This window comes from Anomalospiza imberbis, chromosome 6 (genome assembly GCF_031753505.1).
Source record: "Anomalospiza imberbis isolate Cuckoo-Finch-1a 21T00152 chromosome 6, ASM3175350v1, whole genome shotgun sequence".
In the NCBI taxonomy this organism is placed as follows: Eukaryota; Metazoa; Chordata; class Aves; order Passeriformes; family Viduidae; genus Anomalospiza; species Anomalospiza imberbis.
The window spans coordinates 29,750,200-29,769,577 of NC_089686.1; the positions used below are offsets into that span (position 1 = coordinate 29,750,200).

At 35.7% G+C, this 19,378-nt stretch overlaps 1 protein-coding gene across 4 annotated transcripts in view; it reads right to left on the reverse strand.

The window, feature by feature from the left end:
* The window catches only part of DPH6 (diphthamine biosynthesis 6), a 201,321-nt gene that overhangs the window by 108,965 nt on the left and 72,978 nt on the right, over positions 1-19,378 (reverse strand). For all 4 annotated transcript variants that reach the window (XR_010999964.1, XM_068193022.1, XM_068193023.1 and 1 more), the window contains 4 exons: positions 13,355-13,501; positions 12,337-12,468; positions 8,725-8,854; positions 4,270-4,444 (listed from right to left, as the gene is read on the reverse strand). Coding sequence is in view for 3 of the 4 variants with exons in the window: in XM_068193022.1 (XP_068049123.1) it covers positions 4,270-4,444; positions 8,725-8,854; positions 12,337-12,468; positions 13,355-13,501 (584 nt within the window). In the remaining variant the exon portion in view is untranslated. The remainder of the gene's footprint in view (positions 1-4,269; positions 4,445-8,724; positions 8,855-12,336; positions 12,469-13,354; positions 13,502-19,378) is intronic.

The window sequence follows — 19,378 nt, forward strand, 5'->3', positions numbered from 1 at the left end:
TGGCACAATTTCTCTAGAACATAGCTCTAATGATGCTGAAGTGCAGATGAAAAGCCCTAAAGCATACTATGCAGAACATCAGTTATTATACACTGGTGTAATAATTCAGTAATTTTAATTAATACTAATATGTCTTGGAACAGATTAAGATGGCAGCCTTGGTTTTCTTCCCAGCGAGTGGAAAAAAAATCAACTAACAAATAAAATGAAAGAAAACAATCAACTAACAAATAAAATGAAAGAAAAAAAATCACACTCTCTTCTTCATGCTATCTGCCACCTCAGATCTTGAGTTATCTCTTCATATTTCAGTTTCCTAGAAAGCAAGAAGCTTGGATCCAAAATCTCAAAAAGTAATTATAAATTTTCCTTTAAACAGCCACCTTAAGCACTCTAACTGCACCAAGTAGTTTACCAGGGATGACTGATCTGATTCTCAACATCACTATCAATAACTGACTTCTATTTTTGCATGTGTTGAGGCCTGAACCACAACTTCTGACTGAAGTGAGGCTTTACTTAAAAAAATAGCAGTTCCAGTTCTCCCTCATTAAAGTGGAACTATGTAGCTGAGAACACCCTCCAGGAGGTAATAGAACTATTCCCTGCGATTTGGTGGACTTTGTGATACGAGATGTGATTGTATACCTCAGTGGTGGCAGACAGCTTTGATTCACAGTTTGTCCAATGGCACTCATTAGATACACTGCTTATAGTCAGGTTTCTTCATCTCCAGCTAAAAAGAATATGGCACGTAAAAGAAATGAATTACAAAGACGCAGCACTCAGTTCTGCCCCACTGTTTCCTGACTTGTACACTAACAGTCTCCATATGATTTAGAAGTCACCAAGTTGCCCTAACATTATATATATTATCTTTTTCTGGCAATGGCTAGGGAAGAAGCAACAATAACTTTTACATTGGTGATGAGGTTTCTTACACAAGAGTGTGCATGCCAGCGGCACTGGAGTACAACTTGCTTGCTTTCATCTACAAAAAATGACAATGTCTAGGTACCTTGGAATGGCAGCCATGCCCTCCAATGCATCAAGCACTATCTGAATTACTGTAATCCACAATCCTGCTAGGTATGGTATTGTCCAAGTTGTTGACTAAAACACTAAGAATATCATCTCAAGTATCAAATCCAAAGGAACATTACTTAGAATCAGAACTGTTGACTATCACTTTTTTCCCCCACCCACTGGAAGGTATTCTATCCCCATATTAATAGATATGGTGTAATATAATAAACTGTTGTTGAATCACAAGAGGAAAAGATGGGAAGGAAGCTACTGCATTAAGATAGTGCAAAACAAAAATTGAGGAAAAGATGCCTGAAGGATGGTTCAAACTGGGATCTGGCATCTGTCAAAGGGCAAGAACTGAGGTCAGGAGGCAAGCTAAAGGTTTCAGCAGACATAATCAAGTCATAGATGCATGTAATGTTGGCATACGTATAAAATATATTATGTTTTACTGTATCTTCAAACAGTGCATGGCTACTTCTTACAAAGAGAAACACTAGAGTTGTTTTTATAGAATGCTAATCCCAGAAGAGAAAGAACATTAATTCAAAAGAAGAATTTTGCTATAAGTCAGTTGAAAATTGTAATTTCATTCTGCCACTATTGTTTGGTGTCTATCAAACTGAGGTCAGCACATTCTTGAAGTAAATTCCAAATCTTTGCTTTTTGCTCTCATAGCACTGCTGGCAAGATCCTGAAAGATCCCTACTGAATTGAAATGATGCTCTGCTGAATGATTTTTGAGCTTAAAGTGTGAATTCCATAGTTTGCATGAACTACCTACATCTTCCTGCTGCCAGCTCTGCTCTTACATGCCAGGGCACATCAATTTCAACTTGAAATATCCTGACTATTAGTCTATTCTGAACTCAGCAAAAACACCGTGCAAAAACACATGCTGATTCCCCATAGTCCACGAAACTTCATATTGGACTGAAAATACAAAAATTTAATTGTCCAATTGCTGTGGAGGAAAAGATAAACAAGCTCTACATATCTACAACATATGGGTAATAAATATCTACTGTTTCATGATTGTCCGGCTTCTATTCTTCCATCATAAAAGACTAATAAACATTTCATCATCATAAAATTTGCGTAATTTCAAATAATTTTGTTGATTATAAAGATTAAAACCTCACTTTTGTTCCTTCTTTATTTATTCTGGAAAATATATTCCATTTTTAAAATATATTGAAGTGCTTACTTCTGCTGGTGAACTTAAGAGCTTAATACCTGTCCATACACAGCCTTAGGAATTTCTAAAAACTCATTTAAAGAAGACTTTAATTTTGGAAAACTCATGTTTAAGAAGATACAAAATCTGTATCTTCCATTAGTAAAATTTCAAATTCAAATACTTTGTTTATGCACTGATACACTCCTCTATGATGTTTTCTTATGAAAAGGTTTTATAAGTTATATCCTTTATATGCTCTTTTAGAAAGCAAAAATATTTAAATATTAACAACATTTACTAAAATGTTTATTTGTTCTAATATATTTGACATGTACTGTATCAAGCTCTGCAGATTGGAAATGTTACCAAAAGTCAAAAATTTTTCACAAGACAAAACCAGAGTGTGAAATATTGATATTCAGATGAAATGTATTGTTGGTAGTAGGAAGGCAAAATCTGGCAAAGGAAAAATAAAAATACGGCTGCCATGTATGCTATCAATTCCCCCTACAGGTGTTTTTAGACTAAGATAGAACACAGCTATAAAGTACAAGTGAGTGATACTGTAGCTGAGGTACAGCTTTTCATTACTGTTTCTTTACTCCTGTGGTAATTTTTAAAAGCAAAAATACTTATTTTACACTATAAGGGGAAAAAATGTTGCTTAACTAAAATTTTCTCTGAGGGTAGAAAAAAATAAAGCAAAATAAATACATCAGTGAGAATTTCTCCTTAATGTTTGAATTGCTGGTTACACTATATTTGAAGAGGTATGATCTTTTCCTTGGGTATGCTGACGGTCCCATAGCACCAGAAGATCTGGCACCTGCTTATGGACAATTGCAACATGAGATTTTTCACTGGGTTACTGAAGCAATTTTCAATTGACACACTTTCTGAATTTAGTTGATGGCAGTTCCAGAATATGGAGATCACCTACAACGTGAGAGACATTTCCCCAAATAACAAAGATACAAAGCTTATTAATTTTAATTTTTGAAGGATTATGCATGATATGGTATCAATATGATCATTAAAGTGTAAGTCTGGATGGCAAAAAGTTTAATAAAATGACTTTCTGCTTTCTCAAGAAAAATGGATATAGAGATGATAAAACCCCACCCTCCTGTAAGAACAAGATTCATACAGTAGTAATCTACCAACATTTCTTCCTGAAAATAAAACAAATTCCACATGAGCTTCTGAAGCAAAATACTGTTCCAGAATTTTTCTGTAAAATAGTACAAAGACAAAACAAAGTATAATTGCATAACCATTATACTAGGTTTGCAGACTCAAAAATATTTCAGGCATTTTAAAGAGATGTCAGAAAGTCTTGCTTAAATCAGTCCACACAACACTGGACAATGTATTACACAAGAAGAGTATTGGTAAGATATGCATGTATATTTTTGCAACAGAAAAGGCTGAGACAGCTCATGAATTATCAGAATGGTACTAGCTGGACAGAAAGTACCATATTAGGAGAATATTTTTAATGCAATTTTTTTGGTTCACTTTTCCATGATACTTTAGTGCCTCCTTTTCATTATTCCAAATAGTATGCAATATTCTGTTCCGTTTGCTACTATTTTGAAAAATAGAACAATTCTTCAATTTTGATGTTCTTTTAAATGGTTGAGCAGCACCACAAGTCTCAAAAAGGATTTAATTAAATAAGCATTTCAGGATTCATTCTACCTATAAAAATGTTTGAGCTTTAACAAGGAAACTGAAATATCCTCAGCTGTTCCTAAACTCTGTTTATATTCTAGGCAGATTTTAAAAGTATGACAGGTTTTTTGTCTAATTATAATATACAACAGAAGTATGCTGTTCTTGAGATTCTCTGAAAAGAATAATTTAACCAGTTTTATTATCACAAAATGAAGAACTGATGAGAGGTAAGTTGTCTACAAGTTTTAAATTCAAAAAGCTCTTTTTTTTTTACACATTTTCTTTTGCACATAGAGAGAATGAAGAAAGATAAAGTGACTTTATAACTGTATTTATTCCAGTAAAGGGGCATATATTTCACATGAAGTAACAAAAATTCCTACCTTGATGGACTGACTGTAAGGTCCTATGCTGGCAGGTGCCCAGTGGGAAATGCTCTGTACATGCATGACCAGCTTTTCATCGTGTATTACATCATCCGTTGCCATGTCATACTTATGTGCAAGGCAGTCAATGCAAAACAGCACTCCATCAGGTAACAGTGTTTCCACACATACTCTGAAAACCCAAGATAATTATTTTTTTCAAACAGAAGTTTGCTTGAACCAACTTCCAACATTTATTTTCTACTTTTGTTTTGTCTGGATGTTATCTTAGGAAATTTTGCCCGGATCATATAACAAAAGTTAGAGTATTGCAATAACCTGCTAGCATTAACACTGTTATCTCTTCAAGGACACTGCTGGCTCACAGGCAGCTTCTTGTTCACCAGGACTCCCATGTCCTTCTTTGCAGAGCTGCTTCCCAGCACTTCAGTCTCCAGCCTGCGGTGCATGGGGTCATTACTCTCCAGGTGCAGGACCCTGCATCTGCCTTTGTTGAGTTTCAGAAGGTTCTTTTCTGCCCATCTCTCCAACCTATCAAGGTCCTTCTGCAGGGCTGCACAGCCCTCTGGGGTACTCAACACTCCTCCCAGATTGGTGTCACCAGTGAACTTGCCGAGGAAGGATCTGTGCCTTGATCCAAGGCATTGAGGAATAAACAAAAGAATACTGGGCCCAGTATTGAACCTTGGGGCACAGTATTAGTGACAGGCCTCCAATTAGAGCCTGTGCCACTGACCCTCTGCCATCTGCCATTCAGACAGTTCTCAATCTACCTCTCTGTCCACTCATCCAGTCCACACTTTCCTATGAGGCTACCAAGAGACAGTGTCAAAGTTTTCTAAAAAGCAGCAGCTTATAGTTCCTTTACAACCTTCTAACAGGTTATTTGTAATACTAGCATATTTTTCTGCTGTACTTTAAGTTGCATGACAGATACATACATGTGACAGGACTCAAGATCTACTTAAGTATTCATTTATAAAGTTCACTTTTGTTTCCTCCAAGGAAGACTGAGTGCCTTGATGAACAGATAGACGTGTGTTGCATGTGGCCATTCAAAAAGCAGGGGGGTTGAGAGTCTGTGTGGGGAAATCAACATTTCAAAGCCAGAAAAATAATTATATTTGCAGTCCATGCATAGAAAAGTAATTTAGCTCCCAGCAGGAATGCAACAAAAAATTACATGTTCTCTTTACATATCATGTAACAGTCTTAGAAAATTCTTCCCATCTTGCTTATTTCTTCCAAGAAAACTATTTTTCTCCTCACCTCCCACATGTAAATAAAGTAGTTTTTCCTCATTACCATCATCGTAAGCATGGATGAATGGATTTTCTGCTTGGGCTGGTAAATTTTCAAGACAATTTTGCAAATTTATTGCAGATCCACACCCGAATCAGTGCTTCCAGCATACCGCTTGTGAGAACTTCCACAACCAGGCCTCTGTACATAATGCAATGATGCAACCATGCAAACTGCTGGGTAATTTTTCTTCAGGACAAAATGCAACATAAAAAAATATGCAACATAAATGCAGTGCTGTGGAAAGGGACCTGAGGACCCTGGTCAATGGCAAGTTGAACATGAGTCAGCAGTGCCCTGGCAGACAAGAGGGCCAAGCGTGTCCTGGGGGTCATCAGGCACAGCATGGCCAGCCGGGCAAGGGAGGGGATTGTCCCCTCTGCTCTGCTTTGCTGGTGGGGCAGTCTCACCTCCAGTGCTGGGGGCAGTTTTGGGTGCCACAGTATAAGAAAGATATAAAGTCTTAGAGAGCATCCAAAGGAAGGCAAAAAAGATGGTGAAGTGCCTTGATGGGCAGCCATATGAGGAGCAGCTGAGGTCACTTGGTCTGCTCAGCTGGGAGGAGATTCAGGGGAGACCTCACTGCAGTTACAGCTTCCTCATGAGGGGAAGAGGAGGGGCAGGCACTGGTGTCTTCTCTGCGGTGACAGTGATAAGACTGAGGGAATGGTGTGAGGTTGCATCAGGGAGGTTTAGGTTGGATATCAGGGAAAGGTTCTTCACCCACAGGGTGGTTGGGCACTGGAGCAGGGTCCCCAGGGAAGTGGTCACAGCACCAAACAGAAAGAGCTCAAGAAGCTTTTGGAAAATGCTCTCAGGCACAGCGTGTGACTCTTAGAGGTGTCCTGTGAAGAATCATGAGCTAGAATTTGACAATCCTTGTGGGTCCCTTCCTACTCAGGATATTCTATGATGCTCTGAAAACTGTTTGCTCCATAAAAATAAAAGTAAAAAGCCATTTTCCTGCAACTTCTTAATCTTTCTACCTTTCTATTTTACTGATGGAAGGCTATGTAGCGGGCTATGCATATATGGAGGCCTAAAACATGCAGGCATAAGAAATGAAAGTTAAATTGTGAGAAGTTGAGTACTATAAAGAGAATCTACAACAGGTAGGAGTGGAGACTAATTTTGTGTACTTTGCAGCTGGGATTAGATCCCTCCTCTGAAGGCACATACAGCCGACCCTCCCATTTCCCTCTGATTTAATAATCCTAGCCTACAGTCAGTATCTTGAAGAAGCCTCTCTCTGCTTGTTTTGGGTCTGACACCCAGGCAGTGTAGTGGAATGTGATTACCTTAATGTCTTTGAACTATTTGTCTTGCTATACTTAAAATTCATAAGCCTCTGTTACACTTCATATTCTGCAATAAGAGTATAAAATATAGGATTTTTCATTAGAAAATTGCTGAACAGTCAGTTTTAAAAATATGAAGAAGACAAAGAGGTATGACCATATGGTTGACCCTGCCTTTAGTGCAGGATTTGACTAGATGACCTCTATAGGTCCCTTGCAACCTGTATTAACCTACGATTCAAGTGAAAATTCTCAAGCTACATCAGTTCTGCATTCTCAGCATATTATCTCAGAAGCATAAGAAATTACTGTAAAAAATTACAAATTAATGTAAAAAGAAATAAGCCATTTTGAAAAAGGCAATAAAAAAGACAAACAGAAAATTAGTTTTAACACACATCTTTTTAAAAAAAGAAAAATTTGTGGGCTAGGTGTCTTTTATCCAATTTCCAACGGAAAACAAACCCACCACATCCGGATAACACAGGAACCACACAGTACACACCTAGACCACCAAGAAGTTTCATTATGTCATATGTAGACTTGCATCCAACATAGAAGATTTTGTACAACGCATATTGAAAAAACTATGCTTTGTATATCTATGAATTAAAGTGTTATCATCAGTGTAATTTCTTTTCATACTTGAATTCTTACTGAACATGGAAGTGCAGCTAAGCTATCCATCTAGTGTGATTATCTGAGGGAAACACAAAATATTAAGAACAACCACATTGGATTGAGCCAAAGATCCATCTAATCCAGTATTTGTCTTCTACCAGAGCCAAGTGCATATAGGCAGGGGAAGAAAGGAAACAGACTAAATATAGTTTTGAAATAACTGCCAGTATCTCATGATGTAAATCCCAAGCCACTGCTCAGATAATAATTTTACTTTAGTATTTAACAAAATAAATAGAACAAAGTGAGTAACATTTTGCACAAATACCTAGAAGGTTCCAGACCTCATCACTTTTAGGAAGACTTAATATTGGTAGTAAGGCTCCAGTAATGCTTTTTACACTTTCTCCTGTAACCCACTCCAAGAGAAATTGTTGATGTACGGGCTGGATGAGGAGAGAGTGAGGTGGAGTGAAAATTGGCTGAACAGCCAGGCCCAGTGGGTGGGATCAGTGGCACAAAGTCTCACAGGTGGAAAACCAGGAGCCTATACTGGGTCCACTCCTGTTCAACATCTTCAGTCATAATCTGCATGATGGGGCAGTGTATCCTTGGCAAGTTGCCATCCACATGGATGTTGACAGGATGAAGAAACAGGCACACAGAAACTTGAAGTTCGTCAAGGAGAAGCTGCAAGTCCTACACCTGGGGGTGGAACAAACCCAAGGTCTAGTATATTCTGTGGGCCCACTGGCTCAAAAGCAGCATTACAGAGAAGGACTGGAGGTTCCTGATGGACACCAACTTGAACGTGAACCAATAACATGCCCTTGTGACAAAGAGGTTTGATGATATCCTGGGTTGCATTCAGAGAAGCACTGCCAACAGGTCAAGGGATACAAACAGAAAAGAAGCAAATAAAATCCCAGCAATACAAACAGTTGTCAGTTCAATCAAGTAAAGAAGATCTAAGACTTGCAAATCATGTATTATCCTTCTGTAAGACCATATGGGGGGGGGCATTTGTAAACCTTATGGTATATATTAAAGCAGGAATTTCTAACCCTAGTGGTTTTGACATGAGCAGCTGTGATGTTAATACTCCAAAAGGCAGCAAAAGTCTTCTTCTGTGAGACACAAACATTTGGCAAAATGCTTCACAAATATGGCAACAATAATTCAGTCTATCACAGTGCATCATAAATATACTATAGCAGTAGTCTAATCCTACCTTGCTGGTGGACACAAATCAAATTCTGTCACATAAACTGAGTTTATAACACTGAAATCTTTCATGCTCTTCATATATAGATGAACCATAATAATATCCTTCAGTTTCAATCCCTCTGAAGTCAACTTAGCTGCAGGATAAAAAAAATAGCTGTTAAAGATAGAATATTGTAAATGTATTTAGAAAGACAGCATAGGCATCCTGGTTTTGTTCAGCAAAACCAACTGGCAACAACCTAACTGTTGTCTAAACATGACTGAAGATTTTCCAATATACTTTCCCCATTTAATACTTCCCCATTTAATACTTCTTTCTTTCACTACAGTCTTTCTCATGTTAGTTTTCTAAATATACAGAACAACACTACAAAATAAGTTTTATCCGCTCTGAGCAGGGGGGAATTCTTGTCTCATGAAAACACATAATGCATTCACGCATGTAGATATGTTACAGCCTGAATTATTTGTATCCATAAGTTTGATTGTCTTGGGGGGGCTTGGGGTGGGGCGCTCATTCTGTGACAGCTAGTAATCTACAAAGGACTTTGAATCACAAAAATAAAGAAGTGGAAGGGACTATAGCCATCTTCAAGAAAAAGATCAAATATTTATATGCCATTCCAGAGGGATGCTTGTCTAAGATGTTTTTAAAAACTCTCACTGCAATAATAATCTCCGCATAAACAAAGAATTATAAATGGCTAGACAGACAATAGGAAACAGAAGTGGCCACAGGAGAAATGAAGGAAAGATGAGAGCAGAGGAAAGCTCAAGCAGACCGCTAAAGAAGAGGTACTGAGAAGTCAAGATCATCTGAATGTGTATGCATAGAACATTCCAGACATAGTGCTCAGAAAGAATGTATTACTCTCATACAGTCAACAACATAGCCAGATATGTCATCAGCTCTGCAGTGTCCCTTTTGTAGCTCCTGAAAATAGAAACTAAATGAAGACAAAATCTTCTCTGAATATAGAACATATATACTAAGAGAGTACTCTGTGACATAATTTAAATAGGACATGTAAAGCTCTTCTCAGTGTAATTTTGGGCATCTTACCCTTTAATGTTACAGTGTGCACATGTATATATACTTATATATTTGTTTTTAAGTTGAGAAGTACAAGGGTATAAAGACAATCTCTGAAGGTTGCTGCCTTAGTGAGAACCAATTTTTGTGTTAAACTTTTCAGTGCTTTTAAAGACAGTTCAGGAATTTGCACACTTTCATGAAGATTAGTTTGGCCACACCAGTACTGAATTTTGTTCTAAATGTCTCAGTTTTACTTAGTCATACAGCCAATAACAAAGGCAATCTGAAGAGGGGAGTTCTCACTTACAGAAAAGAAAGTGTGCACAAGTGATAGAAGAGGCTATGTAGCAGCTAGAATTTCACAGAACACCTATAAAATCCCAATATATGTCCAGAAATATCACCTAATAAATTAGCATACAATGGCAATTCTGTATGGAAATAGAAATGCATTTGAATGCTAACTGATAACAATCCCTAGGTCAATACATCATCAGTTAAGGAGGAAACAGGGACAATTTTTGAATTTCCAGCCAGCACTTTAGTCAAGAAGAAAGGTCTGCAGCTAAAAGTTCTGCAGCATTATATGAAATACTTGAGGGGAAAAAACACCTTCTCTAGTAGAAAGGCATACCTGATGAACTGCTTAACAAGTTCTTGGGCTCTTCACAACTTCAGTTTTTCAGAAACAGGACCTGAAAAGGTTTCCCTGCATTCCCATTGCATCTGTCCTGGATATACAGGGAAATCTTACAGACTTTCTGTTGAATTTCAAGCCATTCATGGTTTCTAATAATTTGTAGAATATGATCAGATGAGACTCACACTTACTTAAGCTGAACTGCCTTAAAAGGTTACCTCGACTGAAGTACAGCTTTTTGATTGTTTTTGGTTGGTTGGCTGGTTTTTGTTTTGCTAGGGTCTTTTTGTTTGGTTTTTATTAGAGGTTATCCAGAATCCTTAGCTGAGAGCTACGAAATACAGTACCCAAACTGTCTACAGGAAGTAGCATTTAAGAACTTTAGCCTGTTTTAACGTAATAAAAATCCACAGTTTCCTCCAGCTTATGAAACTTTGCCATGGTACAATTACACCAGAGCCGCTTTATATAATACAATGCAAAGCAAACTTTGTCATCTTCCAATCATATAAAAAAAGTTTAACATGAGAGTTTAAGAAAACAAATGTATAAACAGCAATACACTGCATTCCCTCCCATTCTTGGCTTCATAGAATTCCATCCATTCTACAGAATGTTTCATAGCATCTAGTAAAAAGTTTCCATTTCCAAATCTTTTTGTCAGCACACATTCACTTTAGAGCTGGTTAAATCAGTTAGCCCAGCACAGAGTTTAAAAGTACTGTGCTTATTCCATTCTCACTACAGTGAAGCTGAACTGCTGTACAGATTCAAAATATGTGTTCAGAAGAAGCCTTGTGCACATTTGCAGATTAAGTTCTCGGAAACAAATTGTTTTATTTGTCATGACAGAACCATAATTCATTCAGTTTCCACACCCACTTCCAAAAGGAGAATAACTAAAAGAAACGTGAGAACTGAAATTTTCTGCAAAGGATCAGAAAAATATTTTTTTTTCCTTACCATCACATAGGTAATGCAAGTAACCTGCTGAAAGCAATAAGCTACTCCACTAGTCAGACACAACCTTTTTTGGCAGATGCTAAGGCAAAATTACATGATGTTTGTACAAGCTAACTTCCATTCAAATACAATGAGAAAAAAAGAAAAGACTGCAAAATCCTCTTGCTTCACTTTATAGATGATATGCAGATTTACACTAAAATCTATTGCCTTTTTCCAAAAAAGTCTGATCATCTCCACCTTCCTGATTTCCAAACAATCAAAAGCTAGCTTAATGACCTTCTACCAAGTACAAATTTGCTTCTGAAAAAATTCATGCAAATTCATAAACAAGAATATGAGTTTACCCATTTAGATACTAAAAATTATTTCCATTTTTGTGAATGAAAAGAAGCCTGTACAAACACACTTTACTTCAACTTTAGAATAAAAAAATACAAAACAAAACCATGAACGTTTTATTTTATATGTCAGAATCTTGTAAAGAACCTGGATTTCATGATTCCCAAGACAGTAGATTTGCCTTTACATTAGGAATAGAAATGAGATTTACTGCTACTGACCTAATCGTGGGTGCCAAAGTGTATATCAGCTTTCTAGAAAACTTAATTTAAAAATATGGAAGCTACAAACGTGTTTTAGCAAGTAGAGAGCAAATATAGCACACATACATACACACACTGTTTATTTCAAGAATGCTATAAAGTGAGCAAGTACTGTGTAAATAGAGTTTTTACAGTGATATGAACACTACTCTGGCTTTCCAGGGCCTTCAAAGCCAGTCAAATTATGATGTGTTAAATATTGAAGCTGGCAGTCTTGATATCAAAGGTTCCAATCAAATGCAAAATGAGATGGCAAACCAACAACCACAACCTATAAAGTTATAAAACCACATGAAAACACAGATTCTTCCGTAAGATCATATTAAGAACACAATCAGTGAGAGCAGATAATATATTAACTGAATAAAGCACCTCTGAGAGAAGAAAATGCTTCCCGTGCTGCATCTGGAGCGTTTTTATCCTTTGATGGAAGGAAGTGGGCAGTGATACCTGAAAACCATCGGTAACCACTTAGGGATTTTCCTGAATTTTGAAGTGTTTTAGCTATGGGGAATGAAGAAAAGAACTATGATTATAACAAGGAAATGTTTCAGATACATTTTATCTGATTAACCAAGGATACATTTTAAATTGTTTAAAGAATTTCAACAGAACAGAAACCCACAAACAAAAAACAACTTCAAAAATATTTACAAACAGATATAAAAGTAAGGGTTCTAGGAGCAAAGCTCCCAAATCCTTCTCCAACACTGCCTTCACAAAATATGCATGCAAGTAGCACATTAGCTGAGAACTTCAGTACTTTTTCTCCTCCTTTCCATTTTTTGCTGATCTTTTACAATTTCTCAACCTGTTTGGTTACAGACTTGGCACAAGATGTGACACTGAAAAGCTAAAATTTCCAAAAGTATTCAAGTGGCATAAAAACAGATTTTCAAACTTGTATGCCAAATTTTACTGGAAGATAGGTGCTTAACCTGGTTCTGACAATCTTTGCAAATGCATAACATGTTTAGACATTTTTAAAGCCCACCAGGCACTTCTCCATATTCAAGAAATATCAAAGACCTAAATACTATTCAATACCCAAACCCTGTCAGCTGTGAAACTTAGTTTTCAGGAAGTTTACCCATTTATGTATGTAGTGTAACAGAAATGTTGTGGTATTTCCAGGAGGAGGAGAGGGAAAGGAAGAGGGAGAAAAAGAAAGAAAAAAATAATGTGTTATCCTCCTGTAAACTAACTTGAAATGCTGCACTACTATAGATCAATTATTATCAGAAAAATGCATTCTAGTAGAATCTCTATTTTCAGAAAAAATACTACATTTTTTTCAGGAGTGCTTGTATAGTAATCAAGATATTTCACCTGCATGAAACAGTCAATCTTTTAATCTCATTAAAAAAAAAAAAAACTGTGCAAAACTCACTGAAATCCAAAGAGTTATGTTTCAAAGTCTTCCAGATGACTGGAATATTTTTCTGTGGTTCATATTCTTCTGATGAAGGAAAAACATCATCATCCATGCAGCTTATCTCACAAGAACAGCTACTGACCACAAAAGAACCCAAAGATTCTTCCTGCTTGAGACAAACATTATAAAATAAGCAAGTAAACAGCATGCTAAGCAGCATGAAATCAGCACAGTTTATCATTAAAATATATGTTTTAGTTACAAAAAATATTATAGTTCATCAGGTACATATCTTAGAGCAATTCACAAAATAATAGCATTAAAATTTCCCATTAGATTGCAGAACTGGCAAAACATAATGTACTCCTGTTGACATACCAAATGGAAGAAAAAAGCAGACTTAGTAACTGAGGACAGCAGGTATGAAAAATGAGACCCAAGAATAAAGACAGAAAGAATATTATTATGAAGAAATGGCATCCCCATAATTATATACAAGACAACTGTGTTTTCAAAAATATAGTATAAACTAAGTGAACAAAGGAACAAAAGCACAAAAGTAATAATTTTATAATTAACATTGTCATTAAATACTCGAAATACAGCAAAAGACTAATAAGGAAGTTTTAAAACTTTTTGGAACAATGAATGAAGGCAGTCCTTAAAAAAAAAAAAAATCTCTTTCTATTTTCTCACAAAGACTATCCTTTCCATAAAATGCTTCAGTATGAGTTGAGATAACAGAAAAATGCATTTCCCAAGATCTATACATTGGAGTAATTTCTTGACAAGCAAGGAAAATCATTCTTCCCAAATGCTTTCTCAGGACCAGGAAGAGAAAACTACTCACAGTACCTTTTAAAGCAAAATACACAGGCAGAGTGCTTACTGACCAGTCTTCAACAATTCAGTGCTCATTACATTTTCAACATGCCACATAATTACAGCATATGTTTTTTGTGAGTTTTTTTTGTTTGCTTTTTAATTTTAGAGCAATCAGAAACCTTACTCTCTCCCATCTGATTTTTCAGTCAGCCTTGGAGAGCATATTGACTTTTGCACCACTAGCTTGGGTAATACCACTTGTCTATCTAAAAGCGCTATGAATTATGACAGAATTTACCTGAAATCCTAACCAAACACCACTGAATGCTGTAATGCCAGATTCTATCTATTAAATTTCTTCCCAAAGATCTCAAATTTCATGTAGTGTCTATGCATTTTACTGCAGGCTTCTTAAATACCAAATTCACAAAAATTGCAATAAATCCAGGTAAGACAAGAGAAAATGTTGACAAAACATGAAACCTTTGACAATCCTTAATAGGGATTAGAAACTTCTGAATAGTCCTTTAGCTGATAAATTCATGTTCCATGCAAAATGTAATTAAAAAATAATATTAACATTATATAGTGAAGTAATTTTTATTGTATTTAATTTTATTGTATTTTTTCTTTCCTGTGGAAAATAAACCTATCTTATTGCAACTTTAAATATTTCTCTTCATTTTAATCAATAAAAAGTCAGAAAAATAAAGGCAGAAAACTATAGTATGCATGAGAACTTTGTGATAACTCTTACGTCAATATTTGACTTCGTTTTAGTGAAAAAGGATCCAGTTAAGTTAAAGGAGTGCAGTTGGAAAATTTAAGAAAAGGCTAAATTACAAACAGATCATTATCTGTGAGATGAAACTCAGTTCTGCTGACTCTGAAAGAGGTCATAGGTAGTTTTATACGCACTGTAAACACTAAGTTTATTATCTAAGAGGGGCTAATATTCTTTGATTGGACTTCATTTTATTCATTCCTCCAAGAAAGACATGAAAGTCAAGGCAATAATCTACTTTACATGAACCAATTGTACCTCAGGGGTTAAAAGAAGTCAAGATGTAACATAATAGCCCAGACAAAAACGGCAATTTAGCACAAACATGACATGCATTCCAACATTACGATAGAAAAGCATCCAGCAGCATCCCTACCATTTCCCACTCACTGAATGACACCTTTGACTACTGCCATCAGTGGGTGCATTTTGCCATTACCTAGAGGGATGCCTGTTTGCTCCTAAGTCTTCAGGTATGACTTAAAAAAATAAAGAAGCAGGAACACAAATCTGTAATTCAAAAAGATCTTAAGATGGTTTAAGCTACAAGAACCAAGGAAATTAAGTTATTTCAAAAGTTTCTTTTTTTTATCTACAAGATAGCACTTCATGGACATTTACATACTGTATAGCAGCATCACATGCTAGAAGTGCTGTCACTTGCTTCTTGCACATTGTTGTTTTAATAAATAAATTATTTTAACTGAGTAATTCGTAGAATCCACTGTGAAACAATCAATTTGCATTGTAGCATGGGCATTCAGGGGAGTTCTAATGTAACACATGCAGAGTCTGCACCTCTTGGTCCTACCCCCAGGTAAGTATGCACAGACATGGTGATGTGAATGATGCCATTACACTGCTGCTTTGGGTTTTGTTTTTACATCACCTGGATTTTAACTTCACTGTGCCATAAAAATTCATCAGAAGGAAAAAAAAGTTAACTGGAAAGGAAAAAGTTCCAGCTTGTCAGTTTTTTACTCACTCTTATTAAGCTTTATATAATCACCTTTGAAGAGATCTACAGATACAAATACCTTCTGAGGTTGCTGTTAAAGATCTGTAACTTCTCTCCATTCCCTAACCTGAAGGACCAAATTTATATGTTCTGCAAATGAACATGTAAAGAGCACCTATTCCATTTTTTGCCACCAGTTAAAATGCTTTCATCTATGTTTCTAAACATGACTTCTGCAGGATGTACTTCATAAAAAAAATCATGGATATGAGCCTCACAGACTCTATCACAACTGGTTTGGTATAACATAGAGAACTCCCCTGTAGCTTTGTAATTGCTAATATTACAAATATCCGAAACTCATGCCATGTGAAATTTTCACATAATTTACAGTCACCTTTTTCCTAAGTAACTACATTTTACAAATAATTTAGCTTCTATCAATATTTCATCACAGAGATAAATAAAATTATACATCTGTGTTTCCACACATACATAAAAGCCTGTTCTGTTGCAAAATTTTTGGAAATTACTGTGAAATATCAGAAATCTCTTATAAGATGCAAAGTCTGTAAAAAAATTAGGGATGTCTGTTGATTTCAATGCCTACGATACATCACAATGACTCATTCAAGACTCCAAAAACATTGGTAATCAATCACTTCCCACAGCAGCACAAGCGCAGGCTACAGCAGAAGTATTAGGTGTGGAACCTGGCACCTGAGGAACAAAAGGTTCAATGCCAGCCTAAGCAGAGCTGCCATACTCTGTTCAGTAGCTACATTTAAATCCATACAAATGTTGGTGCTCCATTCCTCTCAAAGGAGGAAGTAATCTAAGAAGCTAAAACTTATAGATTGCCACCAACACAGTAAATTTCCCTGAATAATATTCTCATCACTTTAAAAAGAAAAAATCAAGCTTGCTATAATGACATTTTAATTAAATCTTACAGAACCTATTTTATCGCATAACATTTTCATGTTACTTCACAGAAGCAATATATTTTCCCATTTGTTACACAGTTTCTCCCACACCCACTGTACATTGTGATACCAACCTAATTTTGGATCAGAGCCTGCATGCATGCATACACTTAACTATATTCACATAACTCATGTCATTGATGCAAGTGTGCTCAGAATGAAGTTAAGCAAATGCACAAGTGTTCCAAGATCCAAATTCTCCTGTTGAAAAAGCCTTGGAGCTAGGACTTTGACTGATATAGCTGAAATTCCATGCAGTGGTCTTTTATGAAAACAACAGATTGTCTTTTTAAAATGCTTACATTCTCTGCTACAGAAACTGGTATAAAAACCTATCACAACACAATTCTAAAACTGATAACTCTCCCACTGAGCAGCAATGAGAATATAGTGGAGCAGAGAGCTCAGAAGACAAAAGATTATGATAATCTCTTTATTCTTTGTGATGTACCTTGATAACAGAACTCCTTGAAATAAATATAATGAGAGAGATCACATGCATCTCGCATTATTTTGAATACAATATACAGAATCATAGGAAATAATGTCCTTCATGCCAAAATACTTTCAAATAAAGTATCTTCATTATGAAAAGAGAACTAAAAATTATCTTTCCTCAGAGAACTGGAATGAATCTGCAAGCTAATAGAGTAGAAAAGAAAATCCTTTATTTATTATCTTAGTGTTTGAAAGAAATCAGAGCACAAAAAAAATTTTGTGGTATTTGTTATCAAGTTTTGAAGACAAAACTACAAGGGTTATCCATATTCTTATGATGCAGAAGGGAAACTAAAGGTTGCCTAGGAGAAGTATAGTTCAATGATGACAAAGTATTCCAAAAATGCTGTCTACAATGCCATCAACAAAACATGTTTTGAAACTTGAAACTGCTTTCTACTTTCCCTGACATCACTGTAAAGTCTAATTCTATGGCAAAAGTTCTAAATGTAGATTAACTAAAATAATTAACAAGGAACTGGACAGAAAAAGGCTACAATGTTAAATCATATATAATCTATAGGATTGCGTGCCTTTAGTACACATGGCACACAAATATCTCCTGAAAACCTTTTCTAAATTTACAAGTGTACAAGTTACAGAACTCTACAAGTGTTTTAAAATCTTCTCCAAAATGACCTGTACAATAGACCTCCAGCCATTTAACAGGGGAAAACTGCTTGCACTTCTGACATGTGTTCCAGCTACAAGGTCAAGATCTTTTACAAACAGGAAAACACAGTATCAGTTTATAACAGGTAATATAATGCAATGGTCCATTATAAGAAAAAGCAGCAGCAGGCATGATTCCTGTGTCTCTTATAGGCAAACAGGCTCCTTTCTTCTGCAAAGTGTAGAAAGAAAACTACATTATTCCCTCTAATTCTGGACTATTCAAACCTAAGGGGCTGCAGTTTCCCATGTTGTATTGTTTGATATGTGTGTGCTCCCACTCACTGGAACTCGGAAACAAAGTATTCATTATTAAAAGCGGGAAAGAGCAAATGTGAAAGCATGAACAGCTAGTATGTTGACTACTGTCCTCAGAAGTATGTTCCCATCAGCAGAAGCTCCAACAGCTTTAATTTCTGTTTCTGATCATTACAAAGACAACACAATAAAGCAAAAGAATATAGAAGAAAGTAAAAGCAAGTTCATTGTTTTGACAAAGTAAAAGAAAAAAAGTTTCACAGTTGTATTTATCCTAATTGAAAATACTCAGAATTTAATTTTCCTTGAGTAGAAGGCCAATACACCTAATTCAAATATTATAGAATATGCTTCAGAAATTATCTCCTCCAAAAAAAAAACCACTCTACATTTTAAGTGTATGAAGTGATTACCTAGGCAAAGTAAAATATTGATGAAACTTGGTATCTATATTATAGTGGTGACTTTGTTTTTTACTCTGAAGTAAAAGAGGTATTCCCAAATTTTGAGCATTAGTGTTTCATTACCATTCTTTTTTATTCCTACTGTTTTTTTTGTAAAATGACTACAAAAATTGTTTACAAAATTTTTAATAGTTTTAATAACAAAATATGGTATTTATCTCTTTAGCCTTCTCTGCATCACTATTTATAAAAGAAAAGTGGGTGTGTCTAAAAAAAGCTTCAATTATTATGCAAAAAACATCTTGAAGTTGCACAGAAATATATTAAACCAGAACAGTGAGAACAATGTTATGTTCCCCTAGGCACAAGGGCTCATTTTGCTGCCAGAAACAATTTAAACCACATTTCTAGGCAGGCTTTATAGTCAAACATGAAGATTCAGCTAAAGAAATTGCTTTATAGAGGAGGAAAGACAGCAGAGACCAAGGTGCACTAGCTATAATTGCAAAATGATTTTAAAAGTAAATTCAAGAAATGTAAAATTAAGACCTGTAGCAAATAACAAAGACAAAATTAATATACAATTCAGTTAAAAATACGTTTATCTCACAGCAGAAATGATAACAAAACTGACGTCATAATACTTACTAGAAT